Source organism: Watersipora subatra, chromosome 3 (assembly GCF_963576615.1).
Source record: "Watersipora subatra chromosome 3, tzWatSuba1.1, whole genome shotgun sequence".
NCBI classification, from domain to species: Eukaryota; Metazoa; Bryozoa; class Gymnolaemata; order Cheilostomatida; family Watersiporidae; genus Watersipora; species Watersipora subatra.
The window spans coordinates 16,607,076-16,628,462 of NC_088710.1; the positions used below are offsets into that span (position 1 = coordinate 16,607,076).

The following is a 21,387-nucleotide window of genomic DNA, read 5'->3' on the forward strand; positions in this document are numbered from 1 at the left end:
TATTAAAGGTTGAAAAACACAAACATAAATATTGTTACATGATAAGACTTGCTGAGTGTAAATATGATAATCAGATGTTGAAGTATTTCCAGGATAATTTAGCTTCTTTCATGTGACAAAGTCTTTTGAAAGAATGAGTTGGGTTTCAGTGGTATAAACAGAAATTTACAAGCAAGTAGGTCATGGCTGATTGAAAAGCTCTTTACTTGTCTTTGGCAGGTAGGGTAGCTAATGTGTATCAGACACTCTCTAGCGCATATGAGTGTCAGGGTCCTTGTTTATGCCAAAATAACAAAATAAATAAACTTATTTTTATATATTAAAAACTTTAATATATAAATATTTGGAAAATTAATAAGTCAGTTTTACTACATATATCTATGTAATTGTTGTTATTATTATTATTATCAATAATTGTTATCGTAATGTACCTGTCTTAACAATGTTATTAGTGTTTTGTTTACACAACATTCTACAGTAGAACAAGAATCTATCAATCTCAGCAGCTTGAGAAAAAGTTTCATAGTTGTTATATCACATAGCTGTTTCACTATAGCTAAACAAATGTAGGTCTACATAATAGAGGAACCTTCACACTTCATATTATGTTTAACATAGCCATGTGTTTACAGTACACGTGCAAACTATCATCAGTGTTTATCAGGATAAAAAAAACAAAATTGAATACTTTTAATGAATGCAATAATTTATGATATTATTGGTCATTTGACCTTGACATGAACTGTAACCTGACTGGTCCCCACTTTCCTACCAGCCAGCAAGTGTCTGAAGACCAACTAAAAATATCACCTTCTTTCAACTCATGTGATAAAACTACTTCTTCCATGAATACAGCCAATGTGAATTGTTTAATAATTTGACTAGATTGTCGAGTGGATGCAAACGGCTCTCCAATGTTGTTGCAAGTCATGCCTTAGCCTTAGTGCTACTGAAAGATTCTCTTTATTCTTTTCCATATAGAAGGTTTGCTCCCTCTATCCAGCTTATTCTGAGAATCTTTTGTGTCTCTTTCAATCCAAACATGGCTGTCTAAAACAGTCAGACAAAAAATAAAGATTCTGGATTCTTTATTTCGGTGCCAGCCACATTTCCATGATCAGAGACAACTAATAGCTGCTAGTGAGAATGCCTGAAAGAGGCAGCGTATGCTGAAAACAAAAACAAAAGCAAGTTTGGTTCTCTCTATCTAGCTAGACCCACAATGTAATTTTAAATCATGTTAAATATTTCTCCTTGGTGGAGGTCTTCGATCATTTTAAATAACAGCGACTTTGTAACCACTTGCCTTAGATATCTCTAAGTACATGTATATCTAAAGATGAATACACCTTTTCATAAAACGTTCATAAAATTGATTTGCTATATTTTACTTTAAATTTGGGATTTTATTCTACTCATTAATAGATACTAGTTTTGATAATCTCTTTACAGCAACTTGATATGTTTGCGAATAATCAGTTTTTTAGTTTAAATGAAATATATCTAGCTTTTTATTTTGGCCCAAGGATGATACCATTTTGCAAGAAAAGTTCCATTGCGAAAAGTATATGAAATCATTTTAGTCAGCTGTTTGAAACAATAAGTACAATAATTTTTGATATTTTTACATACAATGTATTTGAAAACACAATGATCGGAGTTGTCTAACTCTCTGATAAATGAGTAGACAACTCTTGATACAAATAGTAAACTCACTGCTTTCTGTCTTCCTTATAGGAGATTGAGGAAGAGTAAAAGATGCTAAATCTGGCCTATGAAGAGTAATGCCTTGCAGAGAGTCCTTCTGATGATTAATGTGAGACGAGGTTCCATTCGACTGCTCCGGCACCGCTAGGCCAGAAGGGAGACTAGGATCAAAGCTCGGACACTTTTGGTTCATGTAGCATATAGTCGGTTTCACTACAGAGTTAGTTTTCTGCGCTACATATTCACAACCTTCGCATGAAGACAATGTTGACTTTCCCTCATGCTCGCACAAAGCATGACGGTCAGTCCAATTCTCTTCCCAAAACCCTTCGGTTTCAGCCTCTACAACTGGTTGTACCACTTCAAGGTCTTTTCCATCATCATCAAGTTCTGCATCTCTCGGTTTATCTGCCTGCTTAGTTGCTGATTTTACTAATGATTTCGTAGCGGGGTCTTCATTCTTTTCACATAGTATGTAGTCAGACACGCTGGAAACAAGCCAAGGAGAGTTAATTAGAGTGTCTACAATATTCTCTGACAACCTCTCATCGCCGTACCGACTGAGACTCGACGCCGTATCATTCTCATAGACGCTGTCGCGACTGCCAGCCTTCATACACTGCTCACACTCATCTATACTTGTCAGGTTTCGTCGACCACGGAGCTCACTTATCATATCATCAAATATGTCCCCCCAGGTTGAGTGACACGGAGCAACAGGTGTATATGTGGATAATGACTGTTTGGCCTTTACACTACGTCGTCTATAGGTCATGTCATCGTACGCTTGCATCCTACGCCGCATAGACTTAGTGGACGCAACTTCGTTCACCATTTGCTGGCTAGTTTCTGCCTCGTTCTGTATGCTGGCTATGAGCATGTCTTCATCGAGGTCTATGCAGAGCACTCTTGACGATCCAGACCTGACAGAAAGTATAGACTTGTAAGCTATGGACTTACTAAGCTGCCACCCAAACAAACACTAGCGGATGCATAAGGACAGTCTATACGATGCACAATGCAATGGCTGCTGAATTTCAAATAATCATCTCAAGCTTCTTACAAAGCCAAACAAAGAAGGCGGGTTGATGAACTTCTACTATTAAACGCTCATGGCTGTGCTGTCTATAATTGTACAGTTTTCACAAGAGAAAACAACTTCATATCTATATATTTATTACTATTATTGAACCTCTCCTTACCGAGGCGTTGAAATACAAAATTTTAAACATAATGTACTCTTAAAATACTTTAGACAATACGTCTGAAGTAATTTACAACATATGGGACTCCAAGTTTCTCAACAGATTGTAGTTTTGTGAGGACAGAGATTGAAAGTGACAATTCAAATGAAAATGTAAAAAATCTGAAAATGATTACAAATCAACAAGCTACGAGGAAGCTGTTTGAATATTCATCAAGTTCAACTTAGAGTAAGTTACGCCCTGCATTTTGGTCACCTACTTTACATTGGAGACACCGAGTTGTCTCCACCTGCACTTCCATCGAGATTTACATTAATTTTTTTTACCTGGGATTTGAATATATTTAAACGTATAATTACTTTAATTATTTTAATTTACATATAATTAATTTCTACATAGGATTACATAAAGCAATATTTTATTGCTGTTCGCAAAATGCTGCAGTATTCATTGAGGAGTTATAGTAGTTCATTTAGCCTCTTAAAATGAAACGAGTTTATATGGCAATACTTGATCCAGCATGCCATAGGTCTCAGTATAAATTGAACTTGTGCACAGAGATTTGACTAGAAAGCCTTTGCTACTTCTATGGAAAAATCAGTTTGCAAACAAATATAATTGTGCATCATATAAGTTCTATGGTTTCACGCGATGGCCTTTTGTATGAATACAAACTACCCCTGCCTTATTACATTTTATTGACTGATGAACTTTATTGCTAAATTATACAGACTATTAAAGATTTATTAAATTTTCAAAATTGGACAAAAATCATTGTCTCAAACATGATAAAATAATTTTACTAAGCTATCCAGTTCCTCCGTAATCAGCAAATATGCACAATTTGAAAATCTAACTAGCGAATCAAGAAGCAATGGATTTCGAGTAATCATTGTTGCTGCCCAGCTGATTCACTAATAGTTTTATTACATTAGACGAACTGATAAAATTCATTGATTATACTGGTATGAGTCATAAAATATTGATCAATATATTTTGGAGAATCTGAACTAAACAATTAGCATGTGAGCCTACTCATAGTTAGGTTACTAGCTAGTCTTTTTCTGTTGTATATAGTTATGTAAGGAACACAGTCAAGCCTCTACATATGATGTTAGTTAATTCTAGTACATCATTCATTCGCTAAAAGAGCAAATATTATTATAAAAATGCACTAATTTTATTAGTCGTTCTATAGCATAAAACATTTAACAACTTGTGCAGGCAATTATATAATACATTAAAACATATCAATTATATAAAACTATGTTAAATAGTAGATTCAGAACATAATATATACATAGGTAAACTAAAGAAGGAGCTTTCACTGTTATCATAGAGTCGTTCAAACAAACCTGTAATCTTGACAATGTGCTGGTGTGAAGATGAAGGTAGTAATGGAGATATGTAACAGGCTTAACTCTAACTTAGCTAATCAATGTATATATATTATATTCATATTTGCTGTTTTGTAAAATATTTTACCAGTTTTTTACTTTCACTTCCAAAATAAAAATGTTTCAAATATTGTTTATTAGACATTTCTTGTATATTCTGATATCTGTGAAAAATTTGCATGTTGAGGGTAGAGATTTGACTGTACTATAAATTAGCATTGCCGTACATATGTTGGAAATGAAAAAAAAATTTGAAAAATGAAAAATACAACCAAAATAATCTTTTTTTTTACCGTAAAAAATCTTGTAAGTTAAAAGAAAAATATATGAAAAAAATCTTGATAAAAACTATTTTTATCCACAACTATTTAGGTACAAAATGAAACCATTACAAAAATTTTGTGATTTTAGTTTGTTTAGCGCATCACATATGTAGTTTTTCAATATTATGCCTTCAATATTATGCCTTCAATATGATGCCATCTATAAATATCTAATGTATTATTTTTCCTACAAACCTAAATTACGCTGTGATTGTTTTAATGAAAGCTGTGAAACTAATCAATTTATAATTGTAATTCCCTTCTATTGAAATCAATCGCTTCGACTACTCTCAGATATCTTGTATGCTATGATAAATTCCAAAGGAAATGAAAGAGCCATTTAATGTAGAATGAGTCAATATGTATGCACTAGATGAAGCCATTGTACTAATACATGTAACTAGTCATACTGTACTCAACAAAGCAGGACTAGTAAGCGCATATCTCTAGAGAGATGTTAGTAGCCACACATCTCCAGGCCACAATGATGCCATTAACAGTCAGCGGTTCCTATCAATCTAATTACGCTGCTAAAGTATCCTTCGTAACATGAGCAATTTTGTACTATTATTGAGGTTGAAAAAAGCTTCCACTAGACAACTGGGCTGGTGATTTCACTATCTCAAATCACCTGCCAGTGAACATTAAGTCTGTAAGTACTATGATAACAGCCGTGTCTGAAGCCACGCTAACGGCGGTAAGAAAAAAGATTGTACCCGCTCAGAAATCAAACTCAGATATGATATAATCAATGGTGAGTGGGCTACTACTACACACCTTGCTATGGAAATAGTGTATACTCATTGCACATCATGACGTCTCTCTGCGCACAGAACAGCCAGCGCGCAAGTTAAAATGTAACATTTGTGACAGTAACCTATCCAAGGTGCACAAGCAGGACTTTCAGACACTTTCTGCACAGGAAGTACATGATTGGGTGCAAATCAGAGGTTTGGATCCAAACATGTACCCTTCACACTTTTACGAAAAAAGTGAAAGCAACTGTTATTCTAATAGCCTTTGCTTTAGAAAAGCAGAGGCTATTAGAATCTGTTGACAGAATACGAATACTAGGAGCTGTGATGTATCGCAAAAAGCTAGCCCGATATTTTTAGAAAAATATGTGTTTGGTTATGATAACCAGACACTAATAAATGTGTTATGTCAATAGTAAAATTCTTTTAATGGACTCGTTCCAAGGTTATCGATACAATTGTTACAGTGTTGGCCACATACGTGTATGACATGAGATGATAACTGCAATTTACAGGAATATGAAGGGCTAAGTGAACAGTTATCATGTGTATACCCATTCGATGATAAATAATTTTTCCACATTTTATCCCGCCTGCTCTTCTTAAGCACGCGTTGGAATCTGAAAGTACCCTACAATGGTTCTTTTTACTACAATCAGTTGTGTAATAGTGAATTGTTTTGTAACAATTACAAATTCACCATTTATTTTGGTTACTGTGTGCATATTAGCTTGCTAATAATTAAATTTTATCAAAGAGATACTTTGCTGAGCCTGAAAGGGTCACATATGCCCATGCTTGAGCGTCAGGGAGAAAGTCGCTGCATTCGACCCATGCTTCCATTGGTTTAAGCAATGGGTCCCGCTGATCGGTGTGTTGACAGAATACTTCTGGAACGCTCATGTCTCAGCGGGCAATTTTGTTATTGTTGAGAACACTTTCGGGTTTTGAAAAGTTATGGGAAATCTTTTTCTGGCTAATAAAAATCACAGGTGGTTTACTAAAACGAGATTTGAAACTGTACATCATTAGCCTGTATGCAGCTCATTCAAATATTAGTACAACAATAATGACGGGCGATGATAAAACATTGTCAAGAAAACATCAGCAAGCATGGTCAGTGTGTATAGCCACTCTAAGAAGTGGTGTGATCCCTCTGACTGAGCATCAGAGCATTGAACTGTGTAGTCCCTTTTCTTAAACTTGTAACTTTCATTGATGACTTCTATGAATTCTATCAAAGATGAACCTACACAAAAATTCAGTATATTTGATCAGAAAGTATCGGTATTTTTATATAATTTGCGATTGTTTTTGATGTTTGAGGTGATCAGACTGTCAAGATGCTTCAAGATTCAAATCGACAAAAATTGATTGTGGCTAAAACAATCAAAAGAAAAATATGTGCAACGTGATGTCACTCGCTGCCATCCACTCGCTGCCATCGTTGCTATAGTTGATATCAGCTTTTGTGTTCAAGTTTCAACTATTGTGTTGGTTTCTTTGCAACTATAGACATCATCATCGCACTTTTAATGTGTTTTAACTGCGATCAAACTTTGTTGATTTTAATCTTGAAACATCTTGGCAGTTAGACCACCTTAAACATCAAAGACAATTGCAAATGTTAAAAATATTGATACTTTCTGATAAAATCTGCTAAAAATTTGTGTAAGTTTATCTTTAACGTAACAAAATCACATACTTCTAGTGATTGGAACTTAATCAAACGAATCAGCTGCTACAATCAGCTGCTACAATCGGTCGCTACAATCGGCTGCTACAATAGGCTGCTACAATCGGCTGCTACAATCGACTGCTACAATCGGCTGCTACAATCGGCTGCTACAATCAGCTGCTACAATCGGTCGCTACAATCGGCTGCTACAATAGGCTGCTACAATCGGCTGCTACAATCGACTGCTACAATCGGCTGCTACAATCGGCTGCTACAATCAGCTGCTACAATCGGTCGCTACAATCGGCTGCTACAATAGGCTGCTACAATCGGCTGCTACAATCGACTGCTACAATCGGCTGCTACAATCGGCTGCTACAATCGGCTGCTACAATCAGCTGCTACAATCGGTCGCTACAATTGGCTGCTACAATAGGCTGCTACAATCGGCTGCTACAATCGACTGCTACAATCGGCTGCTACAATCGGCTGCTACAATAGGCTGCTACAATCGGCTGCTACAATCGACTGCTACAATCGGCTGCTACAATCGGCTGCTACAATCGGCTGCTACAATAGGCAGCTACAATCGGCTGCTACAATCGGCTGCTACAATCGGCTGCTACAATAGGCTGCTACAATCGGCTGCTACAATCGACTGCTACAATCGGCTGCTACAATCGGCTGCTACAATAGGCTGCTACAATCGGCTGCTACAATCGGCTGCTACAATAGGCTGCTACAATCGGCTGCTACAATCGACTGCTACAATCGGCTGCTACAATCGGCTGCTACAATCGGCTGCTACAATAGGCAGCTACAATCGGCTGCTACAATCGGCTGCTACAATCGGCTGCTACAATAGGCTGCTACAATCGGCTGCTACAATCGGCTGCTACAATCGGCTGCTACAATCATGTCCAAGAACTCCGCCTCAAGGCACTGACAGCATAGTCAGGAAGTTAATTGTGTACCGCAATCCGGAGAAGTTAATTATCTCTGCGTGTGAGTGCTTGTAACGCTGAAACTGCAGATACATACAATCTATACAATACAAGAAGCATACCAATTTACCGAACTAGATTGCTACGAGCTGAAGTGACAAATAGTTGGATAATGAAAGTGATTGTTAGATCTTGTAGGACGGCTGTCATGGACTGTCAACTATTACATGGACTTCTCAGGAGAGCCAAAAACACTGGCGTCTCATCTAATCCACAAAATTAGTAAAATCTTATATGTCAAGAGTTGTCTGTACAATCAGTAATAAAACTAAACACACCATAAAAGCTGCACGCTGCGAGACGGTACACTTTAGACTGAGAACTCTGAGTATTAGATGGCATTGCTAAAAAAGCTTGAGTTAACAGGCTAAAATAGAATAAAGTTATTATATCTAAATAAATATAAATATATATTAAATATATAAATATAAAATATGAATTATATATAAATAAATTAAATAAAATAAATTACTAAAATATCATCTCCTCATTGACAAGAAGAATGCAAAACAAATTATCACAACTAAAACTTCCCATCTGCAACAGCTTTGCCTTTTGCTAATGATTGAAAATCAAAGTGAATTTTTTTCAGAAACATTCCACTAGTTTGCAAATGTAAATAAATGTATATTAGGTAGAGCCATAAGAGAATAACAAAGCAAGAAAATTTTGTATTTACTGTCAGGTAACGATGAAGTAATTTTTACTTACAGATAGTATCTAGTACACGTAAAATTGTTCCTTTTTATATAAATAACTTTTCTATAACCCGTGTTATAACAATGTTATCTGGTTACAACCCGGATAACACCGATTACTCACAGCAAAGCAGTTGAAATTATCTGGTTACAATAATCCCAGCCCTGAGATAATGCAGAGCTGTTAATCCCGCGAGTTCTTAAGGAGTCCATCTACGAACCTTTCATAGCTTTAGCACTCTGGGAATTCATCTGCATTGCAGTTCATACACTCCTTCATAAAAGACTTATTGACTAAATGCTTTGGGAGTTATTATTTGTCTGCCGAAGTGCCCTTCAAGTGTAGTTATTGAGATCTGCCTGAGAGCCTATAGAGACACGCTGTCGTGTCCAAATCAGCATCGTCAAACCCCACAAGAAAGAGCCAGTTGCCCCAGGCCCTTAAATGCATTTCTATTGATTGGACACTTAACCATCAAAACAAATGCTAGTTTGCTGTCTTCTTCAGCAGCAAGAGGCAACTCAACGCTGTCTGTTTATGTTTGCTAGTCAAATAACAGCAAAGCTTACCAGATGAAAACACGATAGAAATTTTCTAAATGATGTAAGTAGGTGATTTAGGAAAGCAACATTTATCCTAACTGTAAATGCAACTACAGTTTGTTATACGTACGATGCGTTTGTTTACATGTTATATTTGTGACATGTTATTTTGTTTACTTTTAATATTAGCCAATAGGATTCAATGTAAAAAGCCAATGGTAACAAAGAATTAGCACTCAGCGTGTTTCCATAAGGAATCAGATTACAATAAGCTGAAACACTTGTAGAGAAAAATGGATATATTAACATGCATCTTGTTTGGTCAGCTTTCCAATAGTAAGAAATGTGCTGTAAGATGTTCTATTCTAAGCAACTCTTATAAACCTTCCCTCTGTTACAGTAGTCTTTGATAAACCTTCCCTCTGTTACAGTAGTCTTTGATAAACCTTCCCTTTGTTACAGTAGTCTTTGATAAACCTTCCCTTTGTTACAGTAGTCTTTGATAAACCTTCCCTCTGTTACAGTAGTCTTTGATAAACCTTCCCTTTGTTACAGTAGTCTTTGATAAACCTTCCCTCTGTTACAGTAGTCTTTGATAAACCTTCCCTTTGTTACAGTAGTCTTTGATAAACCTTCGCTCTGTTACAGTAGTCTTTGATAAACCTTCCCTTTGTTACAGTAGTCTTTGATAAACCTTCCCTCTGTTACAGTAGTCTTTGATAAACCTTCCCTTTGTTACAGTAGTCTTTGATAAACCTTCGCTCTGTTACAGTAGTCTTTGATAAACCTTCCCTTTGTTACAGTAGTCTTTGATAAACCTTCCCTCTGTTACAGTAGTCTTTGATAAACCTTCCCTTTGTTACAGTAGTCTTTGATAAACCTTCGCTCTGTTACAGTAGTCTTTGATAAACCTTCCCTTTGTTACAGTAGTCTTTGATAAACCTTCCCTCTGTTACAGTAGTCTTTGATAAACCTTCGCTCTGTTACAGTAGTCTTTGATAAACCTTCGCTCTGTTACAGTAGTCTTTGATAAACCTTCCCTTTGTTACAGTAGTCTTTGATAAACCTTCCCTCTGTTACATTAGTCTTTGATAAACCTTCGCTCTGTTACAGTAGTCTTTGATAAACCTTCCCTCTGTTACAGTAGTCTTTGATAAACCTTCCCTCTGTTACATTAGTCTTTGATAAACCTTCCCTCTGTTACAGTAGTCTTTGATAAACCTTCCCTCTGTTACAGTAGTCTTTGTTAAACCTTCCCTCTGTTACAGTAGTTTTTGATAAACCTTCCCTCTGTTACAGTAGTCTTTTATAAATGACAAGCTAATCCAGTAATGTTTGTTTCGGGAATGTTGTTGATAATTAAGGAGGCTAGTAAGTCAAAACTTTTCTTCTTTGTTAGATCACAGTCTAATATAATGTCAAATTTATGTCGAGTTCGATCTCTCCCCCATACACTATTGAATTTTGGTTGTTGATAAATCTGTGATGCACTATAGAGAGATATCACTGTGATATTAAAATGTTGCTGAAAGTTCATCAGCCAAAATCATGAATTAATAGTAAGCCATATTCTCTGGATTAAAAATTGGTTTATTCACTAAAAAATAAAGTATTTATTTTTAAGTTTGTTTGGTTTTAAGCCTGGCTGCATAACTCAGCCGCTCAAAAATTCAAAGTACTACAGAAACTTATATGGTAACGGTGCCTCTTGGGTTGGTACAATGCGCATACAAGGCATACGCAACGGACATACAAGGCACTTGCAACGCACAAACATTGTGGATACAACGCCGACACAAGTAATTAACGCGCCACAACGTGACACTGTTAACACAAACGTAATTTTTAGTGTAATTAATAAATATACTTATTATTAATAAAATATAATTAATAATTATAATTAATAATTAATGTAACTTTTGGACTGTTTGAAAAATTATTGCATGCGAGCTGGTCAGCGCACATGCCATGTCAGACCGTTGTATGTGCGTTGTGATGATAGTGTATGCGCGTTGTATCCACAATGTTTGTGCGTTGCAAGTGCCTTGTATGTTCGTTGCACATGCGTTGTATGCGCGTTTTACCGACCTAAGATGCAACATTACCACTTATATTTGTTTTGTATCTAGTAATCATTTTTCTTAAATTCAGAAATAAAAAATAATCATACCAAAACCAATGTGCTACAGATAACGAGTCTATAGATTATAAGAAACTTCAAAAAATCTGGAAACTGTCCAAGACAGCAAAAAGGGTGCCTGACAGCTAATATATTATTTTATTATATATTCTCCTATGAGCATGTTTGCCAAGTTAATACCTTCCAGTTTTTCTACCGCCGAGTCAAGGTGGGCGTTCTATTGCATGACTATATTTTTCTAGATTAGCTATATTTCTTGATTTGAGCTCAATTTTATTGGCACATATATAATTTAAGCATTAATTTTATGAAGAAAAAGGAAATGCCAGCATCATGGTAATACTTAAGCTGCTAGGCGCTACCATGTATCTAAACACAGCTAAGATTATAACTAAGATTTTTAGAAAAGCAAAGAATAAGTTTTTTATTTAATAACTAAGTGAATACCCAATGCCCAGCATTGCATGGGTAATAAAAATATGTTTTAATCAACATATATAACATTTACCATTCTAACTTTTAAATAAAGATTTTGTATATTTTTGTGTCTGCTATAAGTTTAATTAAGTTTATGCTATATATGCAATATATTTGTAGCATTTTTGGGAAGTCTAGGCATATATTTTTTTCTAGTAATTCAAGCGTGCTAGCTGGAGTGTAAAGCGTACATATTTTAACCATTTGACATTAAAGTTTGGCAGGTGTATTAAGTATGCCCACAATTATTTCATAGCATGGCAAGATGGCCATGAGGGGCGTAGGGGTTAGCTCGCCTGTCTGCAAACCCAGTGTTTCCGAGTTTAATTCCGGTGTGAAGTGGTTTTTTGTAGTGTTTTATCGCTATAACTAAACATATGACAAGCCAACAAATACTTAGATTTATATAAATAGATTATTATTATTACTACATGTTACAGTGGTTAACATTAAGTTATACGTCTATCTGTTAGCCTCTGCGATAAAGAATAAGTTGCAGCCTGCGTACAACAGCTTTACAACTTTATGTTGCTAATTATCAGTGCGATTGAGGCACACTGATTTAATCTAATCATACATAAACCATAACTTTATATATTATATTATTAAAGATTTGCATAAAGTTTTAGTAGATTTTATTAGAGAGTATTTTCTATCATTTGCAATTGTTTTTGAGTTTGAGTTTGAGGTGATCTGTTTCAAGATTAAAATCGTAAAAAACTTGACCACTGTTAAAGTGTGCTGTTAATTCATGGAATAATTTATGGTTAATTTATGGAATAGTCAATGAAATGGTACCATAACCAAAGCTCCATATTATCTTACCAGCATGGACATAGACACTTAATTGTGCCACATATATAGAACTGGTCAATAAGTTCTATGTATATCTGTCGGCAAAAGCAAAAAATTCGATTTATTATGTTCAAAAGCCATGGATGACTTTATAACATTACTTTGTATAATTCACTTAGTTTAGTAAGTATTTGCAGTCTTATTTTTAAAGATTTATCTAGACTCAGTTACTATTTTTACGATCACTTGAGCTGATAATGCTAACAAGTTACCAATTGAGTTAGTTTTACAGACATACCGTTGGCTAAGAACAGGGTCACCAGTAGAGCTCGCTTGCTCGATGCCAGAGTCTGCCGTGCTGTAACTTGGACTCAGCTGTCAACAAAAAGCAGTCAACTCGCCATTGTAATAAATATCTCTCATGACAGGACAGCATCCTGTAATGATGCTAATATAGCCGTGTGTCTATATGTGAGCTCTTAGTTTCTAGAAAGTCATTGAACTTCGTTGTGAAAACCTGTAGTGAGAATATTCCCGCCTTAGTATAGCTTGTCAGAGCACTGAGTTCACACCAAAGGCAGCATTTTATGGCACCGATGTTGAACATGGGCAAAAAATGGGCTGAAACACTAACTAGAATGTTTTGGTAGCACACTGGTAGTTTTTGTAATGTTTTATATATATATTATATATATATATTGAAATGTATCATATTAAGAACTAAAATCAGAGTGCTCAACATAGGATGGAGAAATATAAGTTGGAAAATTAAATAGTTCACTTATTTTTCAGCTGAAAGATAAGTGAACTATTTAATTTTCCAACTTATATATATATATATTAAAAAGTGCGCTATTGGGAACAGCTAAGATCTTGAGGCGAGTGCTCAAACTCCCAGGTCTCTGGTAGGAGACCCGAGTTAGAGCAGAATTTACCACCCATACGGGGTATCCGGGGTGAGGAAACAATTTATATATATATATATATATATGCTGTATATAATATATTCAACTTACATGTAGATACATTTATTTATTATACATACATATATATATATACACAGTATATATATCTATATTAATATATGTATATATATATGTATATATAATATATATACATGTAATATATATATCTACATGTATATTAATATATATACACATATATATCTATATTAATATGTATATTAACATATATATATTAATATATATATATATATATATATACTGTGTATATATATATATGTATGTATAATAAATAAATGTATCTAAATTAAATATATTATGTACAATTTTATTCCGCATTGTGATGCTTATTCTGGTTTTATTACTGAAACTGTGAGCTTAGATTTTGAAAAATAAATGCAACATGCTTATTGGGAACAAGATTAGACAATGGGATGGAAGTGATACAAAAGTGCTGTAAACCAAGACAAAGGCACCTAGATGTTGCACAACACTTCCCATGTTTATACGATATACTGACCTATGCAGCCAATTTTACTGAGAATAGTAAACACATAAAAAAGCTCAAAGCAGGAGGTGACTTGGCTGATCTATCTGCAAGCTAATTAGCCAGCGAATGGATTTTAAAAACTCAGCCAATCAACATGTGAAACCTAAGCCGACCCTGGCAGCTTCTAGTATGACTTACATATCGAGTTAATGCTGCGATTGTATATATATGTACATTTGAAGTGGTTCAGGGAATAGCCATGACAAATGATCGCAAAGTGACGATTATTTTAATTTACCTACATGACAATATATAACGACAATTTGTGTTTGTCACAGACCTGTGTCACTTTTCGTGTGCCAGCATATAGAACAATTATATAAACTGTTTTATGAGAAGATAACTTTTGATAAAAATCAATTGTTTGTTCGGCAACAAGTTTCACAAAATGAATAAACTTTGTCACTGTCAGACCTCCTTCTATTATGAACAGCTAAAGCAGGTGACTGCAGGTGCCTTTAGGAAAGTTTTTATTTTGTAGCCTAATGCAGCTATGGCCACATGGCGGATCTAGATTTGGATCCAGACCTTTCTAGCATTTTTAGTGGATCTTTCAAGTTGGTTGTCAAAAAAAATTTCGAAGTATTTATTTAAAATATGGCTTAAAAAATTGTTTTGGTGAGTTTTACTGGTCATTTATTTGGTCATTACCTGTAAGCTTGGAAAAGTACCCAATAGCTACCAGTCTAGCTGGAAGACTACTTACTTGCTTTGCCTCTACTTTACTGTTGAGGCATGTTTTGAGAACTTTACTGTTCTAGCATGTAGATCAATGTTTTCAGCAATGAATTTTGTGAAAAACAATCATAGAACACGACTTACAAACACTCATTTTCATGAACTTGTAAGAGTTGCTACAAGTAGCAGGAAACCGCGTTTTGATAGTATTGTGAAGTCAAAGCCCAGTCATCATTTTTCTCACTGATATCAGACATGTTTATTACAGCACATCCATTCACTGATTTTTAGTCAAATTATGTATCTACATTTTGTAAATAAAGTTTTTTTAACTGATATTTGACGCTTTGTTTTAAGATATACACAAATAATCGCATGCTTTTGTTTGGTAAAAAAAGAAACAAGCACATTGTCAGCTTGATGTGGATCTTTAATTTGTCAATTTTGGCTGTAGTGGATCATGACCGAAATAATTTGGCCATCCTTAGTCTAGTGGCTGAATGAGTGCCAGAAACAATTGTTTTCTTCACTCCTTCCTCAATGCTCTACGTAGCCTATTGCCTTCAACCAAACCATACATATAAACTGGTAAAGTAGAGAGCTGCTCAATGTAACACCAAGTATTACGCATTGTGCAACAAACTCTAGTTAGTTATGCCACATTTCTTCTGAAAGTCGGTATCTGTCAAGGGTATCTGTAGCAAAAGAATGTTTGTTGTTGATAGAATCGATTACAAAAACTATAAAGGGACCAAAAATGATAAAAAATCGCTTTATTGGAAATAGTCTGTAAGCTATGAATAATGAACCTTTTGAACAATTGGCATAGGAAAAGCCTCAAAATAAATTGATAATTTACACACTATCCGTGTGCACTGTTTAATTGATAGAAACTCTCCTCCAGATATCAGCTCTAGCTATAGAAGCTTAATGTGTTCTGACGTCAAGCTCGTATGTCAATTCACTTGTATCTCTAATCAAATTTTCTTATATACAATAACTAAATACAAATAAATCTGTTCCATCCTCAAAAAAGCCTCCTTTCAAGAGCAGGATATTGCCTTGAAAAAAAAGTGTTTTTAATTTGTTTAATTTACCATCTACATTCACAAAGTGACAAATGCTTATCTACTGACTATGATCTGCAATAAAATGTAAAATTACTATGTACAGTACTGTATGGAGTTCTTACCTTCCAGACAGATGGTAGCGGCTAACGGAGGTGTGAGAAAGAGACTTCAAAGCAATGCATTTGGTATACTACACCTTTGTGACATCATGTACCATAAACTTTAAATCTAACTTAAATGAACTTACCATAGTATAAACACACACTTAAAAATAAGGTTTAATCATACACTAAACTTAATTCTAATCTTGTTTTAATTTCAACTTTTTTATCTTTTTCTTGCTTGGCTCATTTAGCTTTGCTTTTCGAATCACTTTTACCTTTAATTTTAGCTTTTTAAAGTTTTTTCAAACTGATTCTCCAAAAAAGCTTGAGTAATGTTGTTCTCATAAGCAGTCTCTTACATACTCGACCACCCAGCCAGCAACCTCTTCCATACTCGACCACCCAGCAGGCTCTTACATACTCGACCACCCAGCAACCTAGCACCTAGCAAGAGGGATGTTGTTCTAATCTACAGCAGTTTCGTGCTGGCGGTGATTAACTGTTAGTTTTGAGCTTTTAAGAGCTTGTACTCACATTTTCACATATTTTGCACCTATAACACTGCAGAGTACAACATGGTGACAATCTTTTGATAACAAACAACTGTAATGTGAATTTTGTTGCAAGTCAACCTTTAAGGTATTACTGTATTATCATTTGCGTGTTTTGAACTTGATTTCACAAGTATAATTTGGATAAGAATTAGACCAGCTCAACACCAAATAGGGCCAAAAATGAGCAACTACAACTACCAATGCCCGAGTTTTATAAACCACATACCAGTGAGTCAGAGGGCTGTTGACAAATCTCCCTTTCAATCCATTGATCTCTCAGTCTAGACAGTCTCTCTCTATGCATACCTGACCCGGAGTCAAAGCCAAGTAAAGGTAAACTGTGAATATTGTCACGTTTGCAAATGAATTCCAGAGGAGCTGGCTTGGCTAACGCTGTCAGAGGTGTATTGACCTGAGAAATGCTGCCTCCACTGCTATGCATTCTGGGAAGGTAAAAATAAAGCTGCTCTACAATAAAGAAAAACATTTTTGAAATTGAAATCAAGCTTGCAGATAGAGCTTTGCGATTTGGTGAGTAAATTGCTTGGTGGCGGTTTTGAAGGTAGACAATTTGAAAACCACCGCCATTGTCAAAAGAGATTGTCAATCGTATAAACAACCTAATTGTTTGATGGTTGTTTATCCCGCACCGGATGATAATCAGAGTGAGCGATACTGAAACTAAAATACAGTCTTCAAGTTTTATAATAAGCTGACTTCATGGGCCTTCCGCCCACATGAAAATTCATGTAATAAATGTTTCTAATTATCACAAACATTAAACAATTTATTTTTATGTTAAAATATACAAAAAATTGCAATATATATCACAATTCTATATTGCTAACTTGCAATATCGAATCGTCTGGTGATCTTTGGAAATCGTGAAGCTTTACCTACAGACACCAAAATCTGGCAAAGATCATCTCTGTCTCTTAAAGAGTTGTTTTTATTTCCTATCGAAGTGAAATATGATCTGCAATAAGTGCTACTGGACTGGCTGTTTGTCAGGATGACCTTTTACTGACAGCTGTCAACTGGTACTTAAGAGTTACTAATTACTATTCTGACAATGAGAAAAACACTAGATCACCTGAAATGTCAAGATAAATAATTTACGGAGCCATTTTAACAATAATAGGATAAGCTGTCGGAACAGGCGCACTTCAGAAGGAGTTCTACTCCCGAATGTTTCTCTATCATCTTACAGGTGACAAAAGAGTATTTTTAAGTAAACCAGAAACCACGATTTTAAGTTTACTGACCTGACATGTTATGGACTAATTAACTTGTGTAATAATTCTGCATATATACTAATAATATGATAATAATATAATAAAATTCTACTAAACCTTTGGTATTTGACTGTTACCCTAATATTTAAAAGGCTGGACCATATCAGAATGTGTCGCAATGCGTATAAGGCTTAACACAATTTTTTTCGTGATCCTTTTTATAGCTAACGCATCATGACCATCTGCAAAAACAGCTTCATTTAGAAACTAACATCTGGTTGCACAGTCAAATCTCGACTGTGAAGTTAATGCGAACATTCAAAGATGATCTGTTCTAATATTTGCTTCATATGTTGGATCAGATATTTTTATAAGAGTACATAGTATTTTGTTTAATTCGTTCCAGAGCTAAAACCAATTATACACACTTGAAGGAATTACATAAAGTATTAAACAAATGCATTATATAAGACATTGTAAAAAATTGAATGTGAATATTTAAAGTAAAATTAAGTTGTAAAAATTATAAAATTAATATAACTTAATAAAACAGTTAAAATATGTTTTTATTGTTACCTCACTTTAGGAACACATGAACGGAAGCACAGGCTTAGCAATGCAATAGTTAAGTGAGTGATGGAAAGAATTATGTCATAACCTACTTCAAACTTTACTAGATATAATTTAAATTAGCTTAATTTGTATATTTTTTTATTAATATTACTATGTTTCTTTCTTTACGAAATCTTAATGTTTAGAGAAGTTATTTCGGATAGTGGAAATAGCCAGATGTCTAGACAAATATTTGTGTTAAGTTTACAACATTTGTTAGAAAGCTCATATGTAGAGACAACTGTGAATCAAGATTAATTGTATTGGTTCGAGAATAAAACTTTGAGGGATATCAAACCTTCTAAATTGACCCACCGCTGCGTTTTAAATAATTGGAAAGCTAGATAAGCCAATAATCAAGCACTACTTAACCAATGACGTAATACATACATGTGTAACGCTAATGTAACATTGAGGTTAAGCGAGGTGGTTGCTGTGCATCTCTCTGCAGGAAGTCAGTGGCAAACAAAGCGTTGCGTTGACAAAGCTAAAAATTGTGTTTCTACAGCAACTGCATGATTTGTCATAAACTGCACTGTGGGAGCATTACACAAGCTAGGAAATGTTTTATTGACAAATTATTCACATTGTATCACTTCATTGTGTAATATAACGCTATTAAACAAAGTTATGTTTACTTGCTGATGTCATCGAGTGTTTCATCAGCAATATTCCCCGAGGAAAGCATAAACCTACTGTGACCTTTTTAGAGAGAGATGAGTAACAGTCTATTCGCTGATAATCATAACTGAAAGGCAGCAGAAGGATGGCTCAGAGCATTAGCTAATGCACCAGACAATACTAATATTATGATTCAGTTAATTAAAAGAAACATACACTATTGATCCTTCGCTTGTTTGATATGGACAGAGCTCTTAGGCTAGTTTTATATCGCTGATTGCCGGCAATCTAAAAATCATAAAAATGAACTCTTAAAAATCCTATAAAAATCACTACTAGCTTGGCCTTGATGGTATCAATAGAACAATTATTTAAATAAATATTTATTTTGTCTCATGGTCTACTTTGCTCTGAATGGCCTTGACCGGTGTGAATAAAATTAATATTTATCAAAACAGTTGAATTGCTATTTTCTTGCTATAATAAATGAAAACTGGCAAAACTATGAAAATTTGCCCTTAGAAGGAACCTTTTTCTACAACGCTTGGTCTTTAACATACGTGTATTTCAGAGGTTGCTGTGATGAACGGAAAAGATGATTTTTATAGATTTCAACTGTTGTGGGAGCAATATCCGCTTCTATCCAAAATTTTTGGCAGCGATTTCAACAATGAACTTTCACATCAGTGTAGAATTATGAGAAACTTTAAGTTTTAAAATTCAGCCAAACTAAATTTAACAATTAAATTAAACCAATAAATAATCTTTAAAAATAGTAATATATTTGGGTGACAGCTATTCATATATGCCGGTAATTATTCATAATTGTTTATCTGTATACATGTATAATGCACTTTGAAAATAGGTGATTGCAAGTGGTTTGATTATACTAAAAACCTTGAAAATAACTAAGACAAAATATAATACTAACTAACTAAAATAACTAATGACTCACAACATCAGATATATTTTTGAGGTTATCAAGCTTATAGATTTTTTTCTTTTTTAATTAAAAATATGCGTAATAGAACTTTACTATTGCAAACTGATTTGAATCTCTGAGTATAAAAGCTACAACATAAACTGGTGAATATGAGCTAGAGAATTCATTATCATAGTAGTTGAAGTCTTTTTTATGACTTCTTTCATTTGTCTGACTCTTAGTATGACTCATCTTTTGAGAAAACATGAAAAAAATCTGTTACAGGTAAAAGTCAAAGTTTCGCAATTGGACAAAGTTTTATGGACTGAAAGGACCTGCGAGGAGCCAGTGCATCATGCACAGGAAAAACTCGTATCTAGGCGTAATACGCTCAGATTTGAGGTAATTGCTAAGCGATTTAAAATCCTATTTACCGCAATTTTTTAAAAGTCACATTCAAATGGTTATGGTTAACAGTTTTACAACTTCACGTCGGCGTAGCTCTAGCAGCATGCGAATATAAATTGTGGCTCTGCAATAGCAACACTATGAATATAATTATCCTCTTCCACAAATTTTATATCGGAAGCAAAATTTACCATGACGGGCAATGGTTGTGTAGAACCAACAATAATGATGAGGAGTGATTGATCCAATTTAACGTCTAGACCAGGTGTTACAAAATACCTCAAATCTAAACAGAGACTTTATTAGGCCTAGGTCTGGTGATTCGTGAACAGATATACAGAAGGAGCCGATTCTCCACACAAGGGAACGCAGCGACTCACTGACAGATTAGAGTTTATAGACCCTGCGTCAAGAGACACCTATGGGAGTGATGTCAGACAGCATACGCTGATCTAATCAACAACCACATGGAGAGAAGCACCGTTCATTCTGCTTTGCTAAAGATGATAAGTGATGGTGAAACATTGTTGTTGCCTGATCAGCTATCACTACCTTATGTGATGCAAGACTGAGAGAAGAATGCCGCTGAGAAGCGCCGTGTCCGGGAGGAATATTCTTTGAAACAAGGATATACGACATTGTCAGTTTTTTTAGACAAGATTTCACGACAGGTTTCCATGATTAATTTTAAGGTCTCATTAAATTCAGCAATGAAATGCATCGGCGATGCGTCGTGCAGATATTTGCTGTACTAAACAGCTACCAACACTACTAAACAACGCAGTGGAATAAAAATAGATTCACCAATGAGAATTGGCCTCAGTTGGGTGAAGGCTGTGAAGTCCTAGCTAGACCTTCCAGCCCCGATATTGAAGTATAGTCAGATGATTTACAGTATATTGTAACACGGATCATCAATGATTTGTGATAGGAATAGCGTTTGTGCAGC

At 34.8% G+C, this 21,387-nt stretch overlaps 1 protein-coding gene across 1 annotated transcript; it reads right to left on the minus strand.

Annotated features, from left to right (window-relative positions):
* Positions 1 to 911: 911 nt before the first annotated feature.
* Positions 912 to 17,082, minus strand: LOC137390391 (uncharacterized). Its single transcript, XM_068076723.1, has 4 exons — positions 16,867 to 17,082; positions 13,021 to 13,097; positions 1,717 to 2,630; positions 912 to 1,050 (listed from the first exon to the last, which is right to left on the minus strand). The coding sequence occupies exons 1-4, from the start codon at positions 17,080 to 17,082 to the stop codon at positions 947 to 949; spliced, it is 1,311 nt and encodes a 436-aa protein (XP_067932824.1). The 3' UTR covers positions 912 to 946.
* Between the last annotated feature and the right edge of the window lie 4,305 nt (positions 17,083 to 21,387).

What these genes read in the sequence shown, in the direction of transcription:
- LOC137390391 (XM_068076723.1), bottom strand. Translation starts at nt 17,082, where the DNA reads ATGCATAGCAGTGGAGGCAGCATTTCTCAGGTCAATACACCTCTGACA. An exon ending in GACCCTGTTCTTAGCCAACG is followed by an intron (nt 2,631 to 13,020) that starts GTATGTCTGTAA and finishes ACTTTCTGTCAG; the next exon opens with GTCTGGATCGTCAAGAGTGC. An exon ending in TATAAGGAAGACAGAAAGCA is followed by an intron (nt 1,051 to 1,716) that starts GTGAGTTTACTA and finishes TGACTGTTTTAG; the next exon opens with ACAGCCATGTTTGGATTGAA.